Consider the following 17015-nt stretch of genomic DNA (forward strand, 5'->3'; position numbering starts at 1 on the left):
CCCCCCAGTGACTCCACAGGCTAAACGTGGAACTGCAGGTTGAGTCAAAGTTGGGTCCCTAAAATGCGTATGTATAACCCCAGGCCGCTACCCCAGGCCGCATTGATAATTATACACACAGAGAGAGGATGAAGTGTGAGGTGCTTAGGTTCCCACCTAAGTCACTGGGGAAATGGATCTTCTCTGTTTAGTTCTCTAGGATGGCCTGATGGAGATGAATGAGACAAAAGGAAGCAGGAGGAAAGGGAGACAAAAGGAAGCAGGAGGAAAGGGAGGAAAGCAAATTTGCTAGACAAGGATGGCTGCGCATGTAGTGTTTTGGGAAGACGCAAGGATTCATGGACCTGGTATAGCTGTCAAAACCGACTCAAGAACAGAGATGACTTCAAATTTGGCACGCTTCCCTTGCTTCAGATGTGGCAGGTGTTGGGAAGAAGATTGAAATGGAGCAGGTAAAATAAGCAAACAGTTCCATTTGCCCTAGCATCCAGTATGTGTTGGTTTCCTGACATATTTTGTCACTCCTCAACCTTCACTTCACCGTGCTGAGGGCTGACATGGTCGGGTACTATTACAATCAGACGCAGCAGCCTTCTGTTCCACGAGGGCCATCGGAGAAACTAAATGGTCCTCGGAGGCAAGAGCCAGGCATTAGGGGAAAAGAAAAAAAAACAGGATTGAAACACTCAAGAGTGGAAGTGGAAAAGGGGGTGAGTGAGAAGAAAAAGCAGGAGTAAAAAGTAGCATGTGAGTGGGAAAAGTAGGGTTTGGATCCTGTTTTGGATTCTGCTATTCAGATCCTGGAAAGCCTTGAGTGTCACTAGAAAAGAGAACAAGCCTTTCCCAGACCTCCTGGCATATCCATTTGCTACAGCTGCCTCCTTCAAGGCACAGGCCAGTTCACACCAACATTTCATTGTCATAGATTCATTCCAGCGAAGCTCTAAATACCCCTGACCTATCAGGTTGTCAACATACACGAAATTCACATTACGGTCAGGCTGAATATTCAAGGTCTTCTCTAGAGGATCTCTCTTAGCATGGCAGACCATCCACCATGTTAGTTCTCCAGTCTGGCTAGTGCCACCATGTATTTTCTTACTAGATTCCAGGTTTTTTCCATCCCTAGGCCTTGGGTTTTAGCTCATTTTTGAGAGACTGCAAGTTAGTTGCGTCTAAGTTAAAAGTGGGAATGGATATTCAGCCCACCTCCTATCCAGTTTTGATTTCATTTCTAGACCTTCTGTGATCCCCATTATTGGGTTCAATGGCCTCCTTTCTGTTCCTACAGCATTCCGTAGATGCCCAAGACTTGGAGATTACCACACTCTTACTAGGCTGGCTCCCCACTGAAATGAAGTTTCCTGCAGGGCAAGAGGAGTGCCATAGTATCCCCAGTGCCTGGTACAGTGCCTAGCACATAGTTGATGCTCAATAAATAATGTGCAGCAAACAAGCAAATGAATGAATGAATGTTATTCACCTTTGGAAATGATAGAATCATATTCTAGAAGCCAGGGTAGCTAATAAGGCTCTCTATGTAACAAGATTTTGTGTCAGTGGAGAGTAGAGAAATTCTCCAGTGGCCCCTCAAAGTTAATTTTTCCTTAAACGAAGAATATTTGGGACCAGCAATTGGGATATGTAACAGACATTTTGTACGAATCTACCTCAGATTTACTGATAGTTTGAAAACAATAGGTGTATTTTGGTCAATGACCAAGTCCCACCCCAAAAAAGAATTGACAATTTTTTTCTTTGTAACCTCTGCCATTTTTCTCCTTTTATCCTGTTCCAAGCATCAAGAAACATTTATCCACAAATGGCAAGTGCCTTGAATTATAGCTTCCTGTGTCTTCCCAAGCTGTTCATTTCCTTCTGTCTCATGTGGAGTAATCAACATGGGCTAGATGGCTCCCTCACATGAATTTCCATGAGGACGAGCATCCATCCACTGTTAATGCTTCTTCACTAGTAAGAGATACAACATTCAGGGTTTCCGCCAGGTCAAATGATTGTTCTGCAGGGCCTTATGAACTTGTGCAAAGCACTATTTTTTCTCACGATATAGGCGTAACAAACTTTTCTTTTTTGAGTGGTGAAGCCTCTGTGTTCTATCTGGCTACATTCTTGCATACAAATCCCTTGTAAATTATTTTTCAAATTCCGAGGTTCAGCAATTTAATTGAATGGGTTCCTAATTTTTAATTAAATCTGCATTTCTCCCGGTAACCTTTGGAAAGATAGAAGCCACATTACCATATTGGAGAGAAAGGATCACAGAGCAAGACAGACATAAAAGAGAAGCACAAAATCACAAGGCAGGTTTTCCTATAAATTTATTTTCATACCAAAAAAAAATAACATTCTAAGGCAATGTTTGTATTGTATAGTATAAAATAACTTCCACTAAATTAAAAATGGAATTTTTTTTTTGCTATAAGCCACTGATAACTTTTCCATGAAAAAAATTTACAATTTGCAGCACCTGTAGAAAAAAACACCTGTTCAATAATTATATAAATACTCTTGACAGATCCCAGTAGCCCATTATGTATCCTTTTTGGCAATGTCAGCTTTCTAAAGTCAATTAGCTTCTAAATTTGAAAGGCACCTGGTGGCCAACATTCTGCTTATTATTCAAGGCATCCATTTTAATTTTTTGGAAACAGACTTGAGAAGTCTGAAAAATCTATTAAGTTAAAAAGAATGAAGAAGTATCATACAGTTGATATTAGCAAACAACATTTTTCCCCTTAGCTCTAAGTTTTCCCCAGGGGATTTACAAAGTGCACCAGTTAAATACGTCTGTACATTTAAAACATTAAATATGTCAACAGCAAGACATTTTTAAATATTTTGAATCAAATACTATAGCACAAATATAATTTACAATACTTTGCACAGAAAACATTACATCTGAAATATAACTTTAGATATTATATAAAAATACATATATTTTTTTCTCCTCATTAGAAAAAGTATTTATTTGCAGGTTCCAGGATGATGTAACAATTCAAAAGAATTTAACCCTTCAGATGGTCATCAGTTTGCTGTTAGATGACACCCTTTCCACTTCAGCTGCATCGTGGCACCTAACCACGGATTAGAGACAGAGAATTAACCCCTCCCATAGCCCAAAGGCAGTTTTTCATAAAGGCAACCATAATTGCTCCAATCTGCTTTAATTCTAGGAATTCATTACAAAATTTAAAAACCACTGTGTAAGAAAACCCTTAGATTGTAACACACCTTGAGTCCAACATCTCCCATTGGCTGTAAATACATTCGCTCCCTACAGAGTCAAAGGCACGGGTCTTCTTGTACCCTGTGGGTCATAGCTCTTAGTAGTCTCACACACCTACATATATCTTTCTTGGCTTGTTTTTAAAGTTTTCTATACATCCTAGGAAATATGTGAAAACGCTTCATAAAATGGGGCTCAATCTATATCTCGAACTTTAAAAGCCCCAAAGTACGTTGCATCTTGATCTGGATCCAGTAGTGAAGGGTTGGATACCTCAATGCTTATTTTCTCACCAGACCGTAGCTTAAAAAATCCTCCAACGTTTATGGAGTAAAAATGGAATTCAGAATTCCCCGACCAGTATTTGGTGCTTCCTCCTTTCATGAGGGTATGAGAACTCGGGATTTTGATGCTGGTCTTGGTGACATACACCATTAGCTGAAGATAATTTGCAGTGAGGTTTCCTGAAGTTTCATGATGTCGAAAGCAAATGTTGGCATACAGGTAATAAAAGCCATCTTGGTTAACTATTAGTTTTCCATTGCTGAAAGTCATGTTGGAGATCTTGGCCCAACCTCGGTCATGGTACCAGCAGGACAGACTCACTTTATGGGAACCTGAGGAGAAGAGAGGCACGTGATTTAAAACCCATCCCTTCAAGGAGAAGGACATCCTCACAATTCTATGAGGTTGGAGAAAGACTTACTGTAACAGTCATTGTTCCAATGGGAGAATAATTTCTCAGAATTTATTTTCTAAAAGGGGAGTATCAGTACATTAAGAAGTACTTGTGCTCTCTGCTAGGCACCTGAGAGGGACAAAGACAAAATTTCAATTTTCCTGCCCTCAAGGAGCCTATAGTACACAAGGGATAAGTATGATATATGTTCAGACAGGAAGCAAGGCACGGGCCCTGATAAGAAAGGTGTGGATATTGCAATGGGAATTCAAAGGAAAGAGATTACTTCCTCCCAGAGGGCTCAAGAACGATTTTGCTGGGCTACTGAGCCTGATAACTTAAAGGAGGAATTCAGCCAACAGAAGCATAAAGGTCACTCAAGGTTGAAGGAAGAGAATCAGCCAAAGGCAGTTGAAACAAGAAAGCACGAAACAAGTATAGGAAGAGAATATCCAGACTTCACATGACCCCACCTTCTCTTTTAATTCGTGGAGACAGGTATATAGAAGGAGCTGAAAATCTGGGTCACAGCAACTTTGACCAAAAAGTCTAACTCTTAAACTCTATATTCTCATCACCATTGATTTTTCCCTCCTCCAATAGCCCAAATGCCTCCCAAGGTCACACGACTGAAAAGCTGCCCCCAGAGAAGTTCACAAAGAACATATCCTTGGCATTGCACTCCCCAGCTTCACAACTTCATGCAATCCTTTGTGCCCAAAGGATGGTAAAATCTCTTCTAATTATTAGACCAGAATTCTCCTTTGGCTCCTTCTCACACCTGAAATGTGACAACCGATCTTCATGTCACTGTTTCTGGAGCAGCAGAAGTTTCTAGAAAATCTTCTAAGTCAGAAAAGTGTCCAACGCTTTGAATATTTCAGGTCTTTAGTGTACTTTATTAGGTCTTTAAAAATTGGGACTACCTCCATGATAAACCTCATTAATCAAATATTTATATTTATATGGATACCTATTAGCCAACTGGAAAAGATGTCAGCTAGTGGGGAAAAAGCTGTTATACTGTGGAAAGTCCAGAGTTTTCCTCCAGAGGATTTTGTAAACACTTATGCTAAGTTAAGGTCGTCATCTGCTAGGATTTCAACAAGGCAAGACAGAGCTGAGGAGTCTCAGAATGGGGTTGGGAGTAGTTTCTGCAGCCAGGGAGAAGTTCTTTGCTGCCTGTCACCCAAGAGAAATCCCCCCACGGAATTTAGACTTAAAGTGGATTCCACGGATCCATCAGAGCTAACAACACTTCGACTAGAGTGGGTCCTTGGGAGATCTTTGTAGAACCAGAAACCCACACTGGCTAACTTTCAAGACTGGCCTGAATCCTGGGAAAACGTGAACACCTGCATCTTTCTCTGGAGAGCCACAAAAAGGAGAATGTTCTATTGTCCCTGGAGGGCTACTGGGCAGCTGGGATATGGTCTGGGGACCTCAATACCAGGCTGTTCCAGAACCAACTAGATGGTAGGGTAAGTGGAAGAAAAAAAAATGCAGCGGGGTCCAAGCTATGGTGGGGCAACCCTCCATCCTTAGACATGCCTGCAAAGGCAAAGAAGCCAATGGTTCCAATCCCCGTGCTCAGGGACAGGACAGATTTCCTGAACTGCACATCGTATCCACAGGAGGGCGCACGAGCGAGCCTGAGAAGCCATCACAGGCACTGCTGCCTCCAGAACCCAGCACAGCGCCCTGCCCTTTTTCATCGGAGCTCCTACCTCAGATCATCCTAGATTAAAGCATCCCAAATGTAAATATCATTCCATGGTCCCAAGTGAGTCAAAATGAGACTGTAAGACTCTATGCATCACATCCTCATGAGCACTAGCAAACTAACTTCTCCAGGCTGGTAAACAGCCACCTAGTCCATTGACAGAGCTAAAAAAACTCAAGGTGTTTCCTATCTCAAACCATCCCATGGCTACCTCCTTCTTCCCCTACTCTTGTATTCAATCCTTTATGCAATCAATTATCGGTCTTATAGTTTATCTCCTATGACGGCCCTTAACAGATAGCAGCAGAATGACTAAGGTGACGTCTACCCTCTCGACAGGTTGGATCAGCTAGCGTTAGACCAAGGGCTCAGAGATACAGTCCAGGGAAGGCAGGGAAGGATATGAAAGAGAGAGGAGAACACAGAAACCCTGACCGCATACCACTCCCGTTGCTAGCTCAAGTCAAGTGGAATGAGTGTCCTTATTTCCTTCTAAACATGCCTATATTTATCCATTCGCTGATCAATCTAGTCATTTAGTAAATATCTGAATGGTGCTTTCTATGGGCATTCACGCTATCCACAGTTAAGAATTGCACCAAGCAGTATACCGTCAAGGCACTTAGTAGTGGAGAAAAGAAGAAATGGGCACACCAAATGAAAAATATAACATTTTCATTTCTGCATGTCACAGAGCACATGGTTGAAGTTCAGATAAAGCACCTGCCAAGTGGAAGCTGCAGAAATTAGTGGCGACCACGTGAACTCAGCCCAGTGACAGAGGGCAGGGACGACTTGGGTCAAATGTGGACGGGCTGAGAAAAGGGAGAGGATTGTGAGCGAGGGAAACTGTTCGAGCAAAGAACGGAATGCACACAGCACGCAGAGGAAAAGGGAGAAGAACCGTCAGTGTGAACTGGAGAGCTCATGAATAGCGATAGTGGGAGAAAAGACGAGAATAGCGCCCCCATCAGGTTGGAGGACCTCACACAGCAAGCCTGGGTTTCCATCACTAGACGACCTTCAGCCTCCCCAGCCGCCCCAGCCCCTAGGGTCACTGCTATTAGATATTAGAGAAGAAGTCTCTCCAGATATTTAGTCTGAGCTGCCCTTAAGAAAGCCATGAATCCTGACCTCACAAAATATTCCCCAATGCATTTTATTCAAGAAGCTTTGAAATACAATCAGTATAAGGCAGATTCTGATTTCTTTCTTATGTGTAAATAAGTACAAATAGGTATGAAACAGAGGCCCCGAATGAACATGCAAAACTAAAGCCATCTTCCTCTGAAGTATCCAATCCTGGCTCAAACTGGGAGATAAATGGACTCGAGGAGTCATTGGCCAAGTCAGAAGAGCAAATTCTATTTTCTTAAACAGAAGCATACACTAACTCATTTCACTCTGTCTCAAGCTCAATAACCATCAGAAAATAACCAGTTTTGCCTTCTTTTTGGCAATGATTTGATGCAAGGTGCCCGGAGGGAGAGCTATATAACTAAAACATGCTTGCTATTGCCAAATAGACTTTGGCACACAGTCTAATGCAATATTTATCATATGCCATTTAAAATGAACTGAAAAGATAAATGCAGACTACATTCACAGCACACACAGCTGATAGATCAGTATTAATTTGATTGCCTTTGCTAACATGCAAAATAGTTTTCCACTCAGAAAATTAGTGTAGTTCCACCATAAGGCACACACATACACACACACACACACAGAAAGAGAGACAGAGAGAATTTGTTTATGAAGCAAATATGTGGGACAGTATAGATAGTTTAGGAAAATCTAAAAATCAAAGAGTTGGTTTCTCCTTTCTATGTCTGCAGTCAGGAAAAATTCCTTTGTGGCCCATACTATATTAGTAGCTTCAAAACTGCTTATTAAAACTTGGATTTTTTTTAACTCTAAGAAGAACTTGCCTTGAATCATTTTTGTAAAACAAAAAATAGAATATATAAAATTATTTAATTAAACTTTAAATAATGACAAATTACATTCACTAAGTTCTTACTATATGCCCACTTCCATGTAAGCATTTTAGTATATAACCTCATTAAATCTTCATAGCTGCCCCATGAGGTACAAACTGTTACCACCCCCATGAAGAAGCTGACACACAAAGGATTCCAATAATTTGCACAAGGTCACCCAGCCAGGTGGTACAGTGGGACCTCAAACCCAGGCCGTCAGACTTGAGACGCCCTGTTATTAAAACCACATTCATGGGCTTCCCTGGTGGCACAGTGGTTGAGAGTCTGCCTGCCGATGCAGGGGACACGGGTTCGAGCCCTGGTCTGGGAGGGTCCCACATGCCGCGGAGCAACTGGGCCCGTGAGCCACAACTACTGAGCCTGCGCGTCTGGAGCCTGTGCTCCGCAACAAGAGAGGCCGCGATGGTGAGAGGCCCGCGCACCGCGATGAAGAGTGGCCCCCGCTTGCCGCAGCTGGAGAAAGCCCTCGCACAGAAACGAGGACCCAACACAGCCAAAAATAAATAAATAATAATTAACAAAACAACTCACATTATTTAACAACAAAAAAAAAAAAACCACATTCATCTACTTCTTACACGAAAAGAGGAACATAAGCGCTCTGAATTTATTTCCCTCTGACAAAGCCAAGTGGCCACAAGGTACTTATGTGATAACCTATAGTATAAAAAGCATGGACTTGGGAATGAACTAGAGTGGAATTCAACTTCTAATCCTACCACGCTGTAACCTCGATCAGATAACTTACACTAGATGGACCTTGGTTTCCCTGTTTGCAAAATCTGAATGATAATCACTACCTTGCAGGGTTGTAGTAAGGTTTAGAGATAATGAATACAGAGCAAAATGCCTGATACAAAGTGTGTGTATAAATGGTATAAGAATAATAACAATAATATTCCATTGTCACTCCATCATAATGTTCTTTGTGATCTTTCTGATGCTCACCTAACGCAATGTGAAGTAACCAGTGGGGATTATATGATGGAAATCACTGGTACGTTAGGTAGATGTAGACATAGAGCTCTGGGTTTCCTCATTTCCAAAAGATAATGAGGTCTCCAGTCTATTGAGCTAAATTCTTAGTCAGAAAAAAACGATAACTCCCTGGAGAAGGAGTATGTCTCATTTTCTAGAGGGCTATTATTGCCTCTTAAATATCACTCTGTTGAGCTCCTGCCTGGAACTCTGCAGGAGATGGCTGAGTATATGACCACCTGGAGGAATTCATGCACCTCACGGGCCAGCGAAGAGGATGTGTCAACTTTTGCTTGGAAAAATAGAGATGAGTATAACACGGGATTATCCTTCCCAGTTATGCAACCTCAACTAGCAATGTTTTAAAATAAACTCACTCTGATGATCTGAAAATGAATATAGTGATGATGTCCATTCCGGCACGATTGAGAATCACTGTTTCCGTGATGTGGATGACTAACTGAAGAATAGATGATTTTTCTTCTGGTCTAGAAGTTAAGGGCTCTCAAAATTTTGCTAACAGGCTAAGAATCGGTCTGAGTATTCAGATGGGCTGATAAATGACTCTTTTTTTAAACATCTTTATTAGAGTATAATTGCTTTACAATGTTGTGTTAGTTTCTGCTGTATAACAAAGTGAATCAGCTATTTGTATACATATATCCCCATATCCCCTCCCTTTTGTGTCTCCCTCCCACCCTCCCTATCCCACCCCTCCTATCCCACCCCTCTAGGTGGCCACAAAGCACGGAGCTGATCTCCCTGTGCGACGCACCTGCTTCCCGCTAGCTATCTATTTTACATTTGGTAATGTATATATGTCAATGCTACTCTCTCACTTCGTCCCAGCTTACCCTTCCCCCTCCCTGTGTCCTTAAGTCCATTCTCTATGTCTGCATCTTTATTCCTGTCCTGCCCCTAGATTCATCAGAACTATTTTTTTTTTAATTCCATATATATAGTGTTAGCATACGGTATTTGTTTTTCTCTTTCTGACTTACTCTTGAAATATTTTTCAGGCTGGATATAAATGGAACTTACCTGATGGGATGTCAGTGGCATTAATCGTGAGATGGGCAAAGGGCTGCGTCTCAGGCTTGTTCCTTCTGGCCAGATCTAACCATGAACCTTCCACCATGGCTGGAGATGAGATAAGCCATGTTAGCTCAAAGAGGAGTCACCCTAGGGGTTTTCAAATATTTATACAGATCCATGCTTACCTTTTTCTGCTCTGATGTGTTGTGATTTAACAACATGTTGCATTTCCTGCAATAAAAAGAAAAAAGAATCTTATTTATACACTCTTTTGATAAAGCAGTTAAGAATTCAGGACTGTTGGACATACAATAAATCAATCCTCTTTCCCTCAAAATATGCCAGACGTACATAGGCAGTAAAATTTCTTGATGTTCTAAGTAGCTATCAAGGGAAGTTCACCCCAAAGAATTATGTTGATGTGCTTAAAAAGCAGACTACACACATACCATCCAATAAAATACTCTGGACAATAAGAGGAAATAAAAGACAATGTAAATTATAAAACACGGAATCACTGAACATAATTAAACATTTGTAGCAGGTACACAAATGGAGATGAAGTTAACTAGGAAAATAACAATTACCACAGAATATATGACCCTCTTAAATCTTTAGAGAGTCTCTTTTTATGTCTGTTTCATTAGTGAATTCCTGTTATAATGTTGAAGCTCAGCCCATAAGAAAGAGAAAGATGCTTGGCTCCCAGTGGTTAATTTTTTATTTTAAAAAGTCACAGTGTATTTAAATTACTACATGGAAGTCTAAGAGCTTTTAGATTACCAATCATTAACTTAAAATATTGCCACAAATAGAGGTTTAGAAGTGCAAGCCAGGGCTTCCCTGGTGGCGCAGTGGTTGAGAGTCTGCCTGCCAATGCAGGGGACACGGGTTCGAGCCCTGGTCTGGGAAGTTCCCACATGCCGTGGAGCAACTGGGCCTGTGAGCCACAATTACTGAGCCTGCGCGTCTGGAGCCTGTGCTCGGCAACAAGAGGTCGCGATGGTGAAAAGGCCCGCGCACCGCCATGAAGAGTGGCCCCCGCTTGCCACAACTAGAGAAAGCCCTCGCACAGAAACGAAGACCCAACACAGCCATAAATAAATAAATAAATAAATAAATAAATAAGAAAGAAAGAAAGAAAGAAAGAAAGAAAGAAAGAAAGAAAGAAAGAAAGAAAGAAGTGCAAGCCAGTAAAAGAAAGAACTCAAGTACATAAAGAACGTAGGTAATTGCATATCTCAATTTGAGCCCTGACAATGAAGGGTCCAATAAGTAACTGCAGGCCCACCTGAATCAAGACCTTAGCTACCATTAAATAGTAAAGTGATGTGGATGGAACTTCAGGCTTTGACTTCAGCTCAAATCCCTTCTCAATCACCTAAAAATACTGAGGATATTAACAGCACCTTTATCATCGGTGGTTGTGAAGACTCAATGAGATCATGCATGTAGGCACTCAGCAGAGGGTCTGGTAACTCCATACATCTAAATACTACTAGAAACACTCTGGAGAGATTCCTAATTTCTCTGTTATTGGGGTGACCATCCATGCTAACTACCCCACCCCCTCATGATGTTTGAAAGGTAGGCCAGATAGCTTAAGTTCTTGGAATGTCTGGAGAGAAGGGCTTTGAGATAGATGATAGTTAGATAGATAGAGGTTATAACAAAACTTCGACTGTTCACAGTTGGAAGGGTTCTAGTGGTAAAATTACATTGATTCTTCTCTCTGCCTTCAAGATCCCCAAGAGAGAAGAGAATCAATTCTATTTTTTTAAAGCTATTTTAATTAATTAATTTATTTATTTATTTATGGCTGTGTTGGGTCTTCGTTTCTGTGTGAGGGCTTTCTCTAGTTGCGGCAAGTGGGGGCCACTCTTCATCGCGGTGCGCGGGCCTCTCACTCTTGCGGCCTCTCTTGTTGCGGAGCACAGGCTCCAGACGCGCAGGCTCAGTAGTCGTGGCTCACGGGCCTAGTTGCTCCGCGGCATGTGGGATCTTCCCAGACCAGGGCTCGAACCCGTGTTCCCTGCATTGGCAGGCAGATTCTCAACCACTGTGCCACCAGGGAAGCCCCCAATTCTATTTTTAAAGACCCTTGGAGGATAGCACAGCTGTCTTCAGTTACCTATTCTAACATCCTAAAGAAGTCACAGCATGACTGACTTTTAGAAGGAAACTTTACAGCCTCGTCCAAGGCTACTTCCTGCCCCTGCCTTGACCCAGGGCACTGCCCTGCACAGCTCTGGGAGCACCTCTGCAGGAAATTCCAGGCAAGTGATGGCTGGCTCTTTTGGGTTGTGCAATGCAGTGGCCCTTACCAGGCTTTGTTCCTCTCCCCACACCATCCAAGATTTATTTCTCTCCCCTGCTGACTGCCAATCTCCCAAGTCTTTTCTCATGATCTTTGGATTCCCAATGGTACCCTGATTTCTGGAATTTCCTGGTTTAGTCTTCCCTGCGTTCACAACAGAGATTTATATATGCACAATGTACCTATTATACATTGTGTATACCTTTATACATTTATATATACACAGTGTATCTTTTACCTTTATAAATACATAATACATTACATATATAATGTATATATAGTGTATCTTTATTCATTGTATATATCTTTTCACATTTATAATGGTGATATATACACACACACAATGTTTACTATACATTTACTATACATTTACTATACATGTATATAGCTTTATGCATTTATGATACAATATATTTTATACATTGTATATCTCTTTATATACTTATATATTTGTATATAATGTAACTTTATCTGATTATTATCTCTTAAAAGATTGGAACAAATAGGAACCTGATGACAGTAATTCAGAGATTTAAAGCTACCCCTCATTTTCCCTCTAGCCCCGATCTGCCTCATCATCAGAAGGAAGAGGGGAGAGGGAAGAAGGAAGCAAAGCAAAGTATAACATATGCCTACAAATGACTGCTTGGTGTTTTTCTATTGAGAAAAGCACACTTATTATTGAGAAAAACAAGGTAAGATCCGTTTTGCTAGCTCAGTGGTTCTCAACCTTGAACATGCAGCATGATCTCCCACAGGGCTTGTTGAAACACAGTTTCTGATCTGCTTGGTCTGGGGCGGGACCTGAGAATTTGCATTTCTAACAGATGAGCTGGTGTTGCTGACCTGGGGCCTCCATTTGAGAAGAGCAATCCCTCTCACATCCCAAAAGATTTCAGAGATGAGCAAATCTGAGATTTTCTTGAAGCTTGAGACCAGGCCAAAGGAGCAGCAGACAAAAGTCACTGATTAAGTGGGCAGGGAAAGTTTGTTCTCTCCTACCTGGGAATGAACTTCTCCTGCCCATTTAATCAGCAGGTGCTAGGTCAGAGCTGTCACAGAAACTTTTCATGTCAAGAAAATTCAATAACCAGTGCCATTCAGAAACACTTTCAATGTCTGCTTAAAAAAGAAAAAAAAAAGTGTGTCATGACCCAAGATGAATTAAAACTTGAGCTAAAGACCCATGAGGTAATGCTGTTTTCATGTTATATATTGTTGGGTATCCAAGAATTGCAATTCCTCTCAGAGACCCTATAGGGAAGTTTCCACATGAAAAGCAAAGTACGTGATGTGTCTATAGCCTCAGGCTACAAAAAATGTAGTCTCAATATCTGTTCTTATATCCCTACCCCACCCCAATCTTTTGAACTCAAGATCATTGTTATTTATGTGCACAGATATCAACCACGAACATAACATTCTTCTAAGACTACAGTTTTAGGGTACCCTGGCCCAACTCCAGCCAGTCTAACTCAATTAGTCTGATATTGACTTGGTAGCTTTTTACAAGAATCTCCACAGGTGATCCTAATATGCAGCAGGCGTTGAGAAGCATTATTACTAATTGAGCGTTTCCGTGAATGGTTGCTTGGTGACAGCTCTATTTAGTCCTAGATTTATTATATCCTCACGATTTATATATATTCCAAGTGTTGAAAATTAAATCATCCCTTACATTTGCAGCCAACAAAAAGCCAACTATCTCCCCTTGTATTATCCTGTTTGATTCATGTTAGAATCAGAGGCTGGGTAACTACTACTAAGCTCACTTTTCAGACTGGAAAATCGAGGCCAAGAGAGAATAAAGATGCCCCTAATAACTCTGGGACTTGAGCCTACGCCTTCCAAGTCCTCTTCTAGAGCTATCAGCCCACCCCCTTCACAACACGTGGTCATCAACTCTACGCCTGGAAGCTGGCAGGAAAGTATCAGTGGCCTGTGATGGGGTTCAGGACATGCTACCCCCAAATATGGTGCTTTGGCAAGTGGAATATTTTAAGCTAAAGGACTTTGGGAAATGGCAGAGGCAGGAAGGACTACCTGGTTTTGTCCTTCTCCCCTGAAGCAGGTCACAGACCCTCATGTGAGAAGTGCCTTACCACTGGGAAGAAAGGAGCATCTTTATCTCTTAAGACGGGAGAACGCCTAGAGGAATCTGAAGGAACAGGCCTTGCTCCGTTTCCCCCAGTGTACCATCCTTAGCTCAGACCCTGTCCTGTCCTGTCCTGTCTCATTTTTCTACACCTTTCCACCCTTCATCAAACTGGGTATAAAAACCACTCAGCTTAACTATTCCTGTGGGTCTCCATTTCCTAATGAAAGCTCCTGCGTCACGTAAAACTTACATTAAATAAATTGGTATGCTTTTCTCTTATAATTTATCTCTTGTCAGTCTAATTTACAGGGCCCCTGTAAACCCCTTAGGTTTACTGGTGAACCTAACTGGGGAGAGGGAAGAAATTTTTTTTCCCTCTTTATACCTGTCAGGAAATTCTTAGAGGGTGGTCCCCTCCCTGAAGTAGAAACTCTGAAAGGAGGCCCACCTTGACCAGGGATCTGACAAAAAGGAACCTCAACATCAGGAAATACGGTCTCACAATTCTTGGGGAGGGGGCTTCAGAAAACAGCAGGCTCAGAACCTGCCAAGACTTGTTCAGAGCTTAGCTGGTGAAGCCTCCAAAGTAAGCCATGAGGGCCCTGGACATGGGGGCCTCACGTCTCCAAATGTGACTCCATCAAGGCCATTCCACAGAGCAGGGCCACTCTGTTTGGTCATTTTTCTCAAAGATCAGATACTTTGCTATGTACATACCAAGCAAAGTTTTCTCTTGAATGGCCCCCTAATATTTTTAATTTTCAAAATTATAAGAAACTCTTCTAAAGGAGTACCCAAACTTCACCCCAACGGACAATTCCATTTATTTCCTAAGCTTTGAATTTACGATTATTTTCATCCACAGTAGTCCTCTTCTTTTGTCACATTAATTAGAATGTTTTAAAATTTGCAGAGTTCTTTAGTCCCAAATTTAATCATTCAGACATTGCTTCTGGTTTCTTTGAATGCAGAAAGTTCTGATTCATCTATTAATAATTTGGGGAAGACACTACAAAGAACATCCTAACTCCTTTCCTCTGAACAAATTATTCAGATGAAGGAGATCTTTTAAAAAATGTTATATGTGTTTGATCTTATTTTATATCCAGCTATATTAGAAAAAAAAATTAGAAAAAAAAAGTTAACTCTCTGGATACACATTCAATGCACTCATATGTTGTCTACACTCTCAGAATGCCCACAGCTCTGCATAAAGAAGTATAGGTAGTTCTGATACACCTCCCAGCAAACAGCCTCCAAAAGAAGCCAGAAGCAGTTTCCAGGGTGAGGAAGCTGGGCAGACAGCCCTCCGTGTGATCTTCTCTTGGCTGAAAGCTACTAAAGAGGACCCAATGCCCTGCTCCCAAGGAAGATCAGCGATCTACCTTCTCAGAATACAGCATGTTTAGCATCTGTCACATGCAAGGACAAAGAGAACTACCCCCTGGTTTCCAAAACCTACTCATGACCATTAGGATCACCTGTAAGTTACTAAGAAAAATCCAATGAATGAATGAACTTATTTATGGTCACACTGTAACAAGTAGGCTTTTCAGCGAATTTATGCATTTATTAAATAAGCATAATTTGCGCCTAAATTATGAGAGCTTCATTTAACCCTTCAAAACAGGACAAAAAGGAAAACCGACCTACTGGTAGACAGCCAAAAAAATCGCTGCCAATTCAAGGGTAGAAGAAATCCTCTGACATACTGCCACCTGGTGGACACTGTCTAACATTGCCAAGCCTGGGCTTCCACAGCCAGACCTCGCAGATTTGAAACTGCCGTTCGCCCCCAACTCCAAAGTCTAAAAACAAGAGAGATGCGGAAGTTTCACAACATTTGAAAATCTGCTCCTTGTGGTATCTTCCTATTTAGACTGCACTGACTCTTCATCTTTGCTGTCCGAGTACATTTGAACAGACAAGAAAACAACTGGTATGATTTTTCTTTCCTTTTTTTTTTTTTAAATTTCGACTTTTTATTTCACTCATAGAAAAACTGTTGGGATTTCACAATTTCTCCTCCAGGAAAGAAAGTACACAAAAGATCAATATGATTGTGTAACTGTGGTCTCTAGGACTGCTTCTCTTTAACGTCTCCTGAATTCAACATCCCAGAAGTACAATTCCCAGGAGTGTGACAGGGAGACTGCTGGGACAGGCTCCCTTGATCATCTTTTAAAAATATTTTTGGATCTTTTTCCAAAAGAGGGAGGAGGGAGACATCCCAGAACTGGCTCAGTCTTGATATATCATAGCCACTTAGGAGAGATTGTACTCCGCAAGAATAAATATAAACACCTATCAGTACTTTCAACTTCTTTTGAGTAATTATGGGAATTTTGCTCCAGGTAATTTAAACATTTACAGCAAACGCTTAAGCCAGCCTTTGCAAACTCAGCTGGATAACTGCCCCAAACAAGACTTTGATAGCATACCAATTCAAGAGCGAATGTTATTAAACTGGCCTTAGTTTGTTTGACTGAAGTGGTTTTTTTTTTTTTTTTTTTTGGTCTTAAAAAATCATATGTATAAATAGATTTAAATTTCCACTGAGGACACTCCCAGCTGTAAAGATTCCCTGAAAAAAGGTCAAGCTCCTGGAGTCTGGCCTTATCAGACTGAAAATCCCACCTGCTCATTGTGATGTGAATTGTGTGATCCATGTGGGACCTGTCAGTCAGCACAGGAGAAGCAATTTGTCTAGCCAGATGCTTCCGGAAACCACTGGCACCAGCTCCTACCTGGGGTCTCAGGTGGCTGGCTCCCCCTGCAATCCCAATAGCAGCTGCAGGGACATCTGGCTGGTTGAACAAGGATTTAACACCCCGTTTGCCAGATATAATACAGGGTTCATACACTTGTTAACATGTGTAATGCATTCATTTTAACATCTGAATGATACCCTTCCTTTAATTCTTCTCCAACCTAG

At 41.4% G+C, this 17015-nt stretch overlaps 1 protein-coding gene across 1 annotated transcript in view; it reads right to left on the reverse strand.

Moving 5' to 3' along the window:
* Nucleotides 1–3442: 3442 nt before the first annotated feature.
* TNFSF11 (TNF superfamily member 11) overlaps nt 3443–17015 on the reverse strand; it is a 33851-nt gene continuing 20278 nt past the window's right edge. Inside the window, exons 3-5 of the mRNA XM_068526489.1 lie at nt 9851–9896; nt 9672–9770; nt 3443–3864 (exon numbers count right to left, since the gene is read on the reverse strand). Of these exons, the coding sequence (XP_068382590.1) occupies nt 3443–3864; nt 9672–9770; nt 9851–9896 (567 nt within the window). The remainder of the gene's footprint in view (nt 3865–9671; nt 9771–9850; nt 9897–17015) is intronic.

Source organism: Eschrichtius robustus, chromosome 18 (genome assembly GCF_028021215.1).
Source record: "Eschrichtius robustus isolate mEscRob2 chromosome 18, mEscRob2.pri, whole genome shotgun sequence".
Classification (NCBI taxonomy): domain Eukaryota; kingdom Metazoa; phylum Chordata; class Mammalia; order Artiodactyla; family Eschrichtiidae; genus Eschrichtius; species Eschrichtius robustus.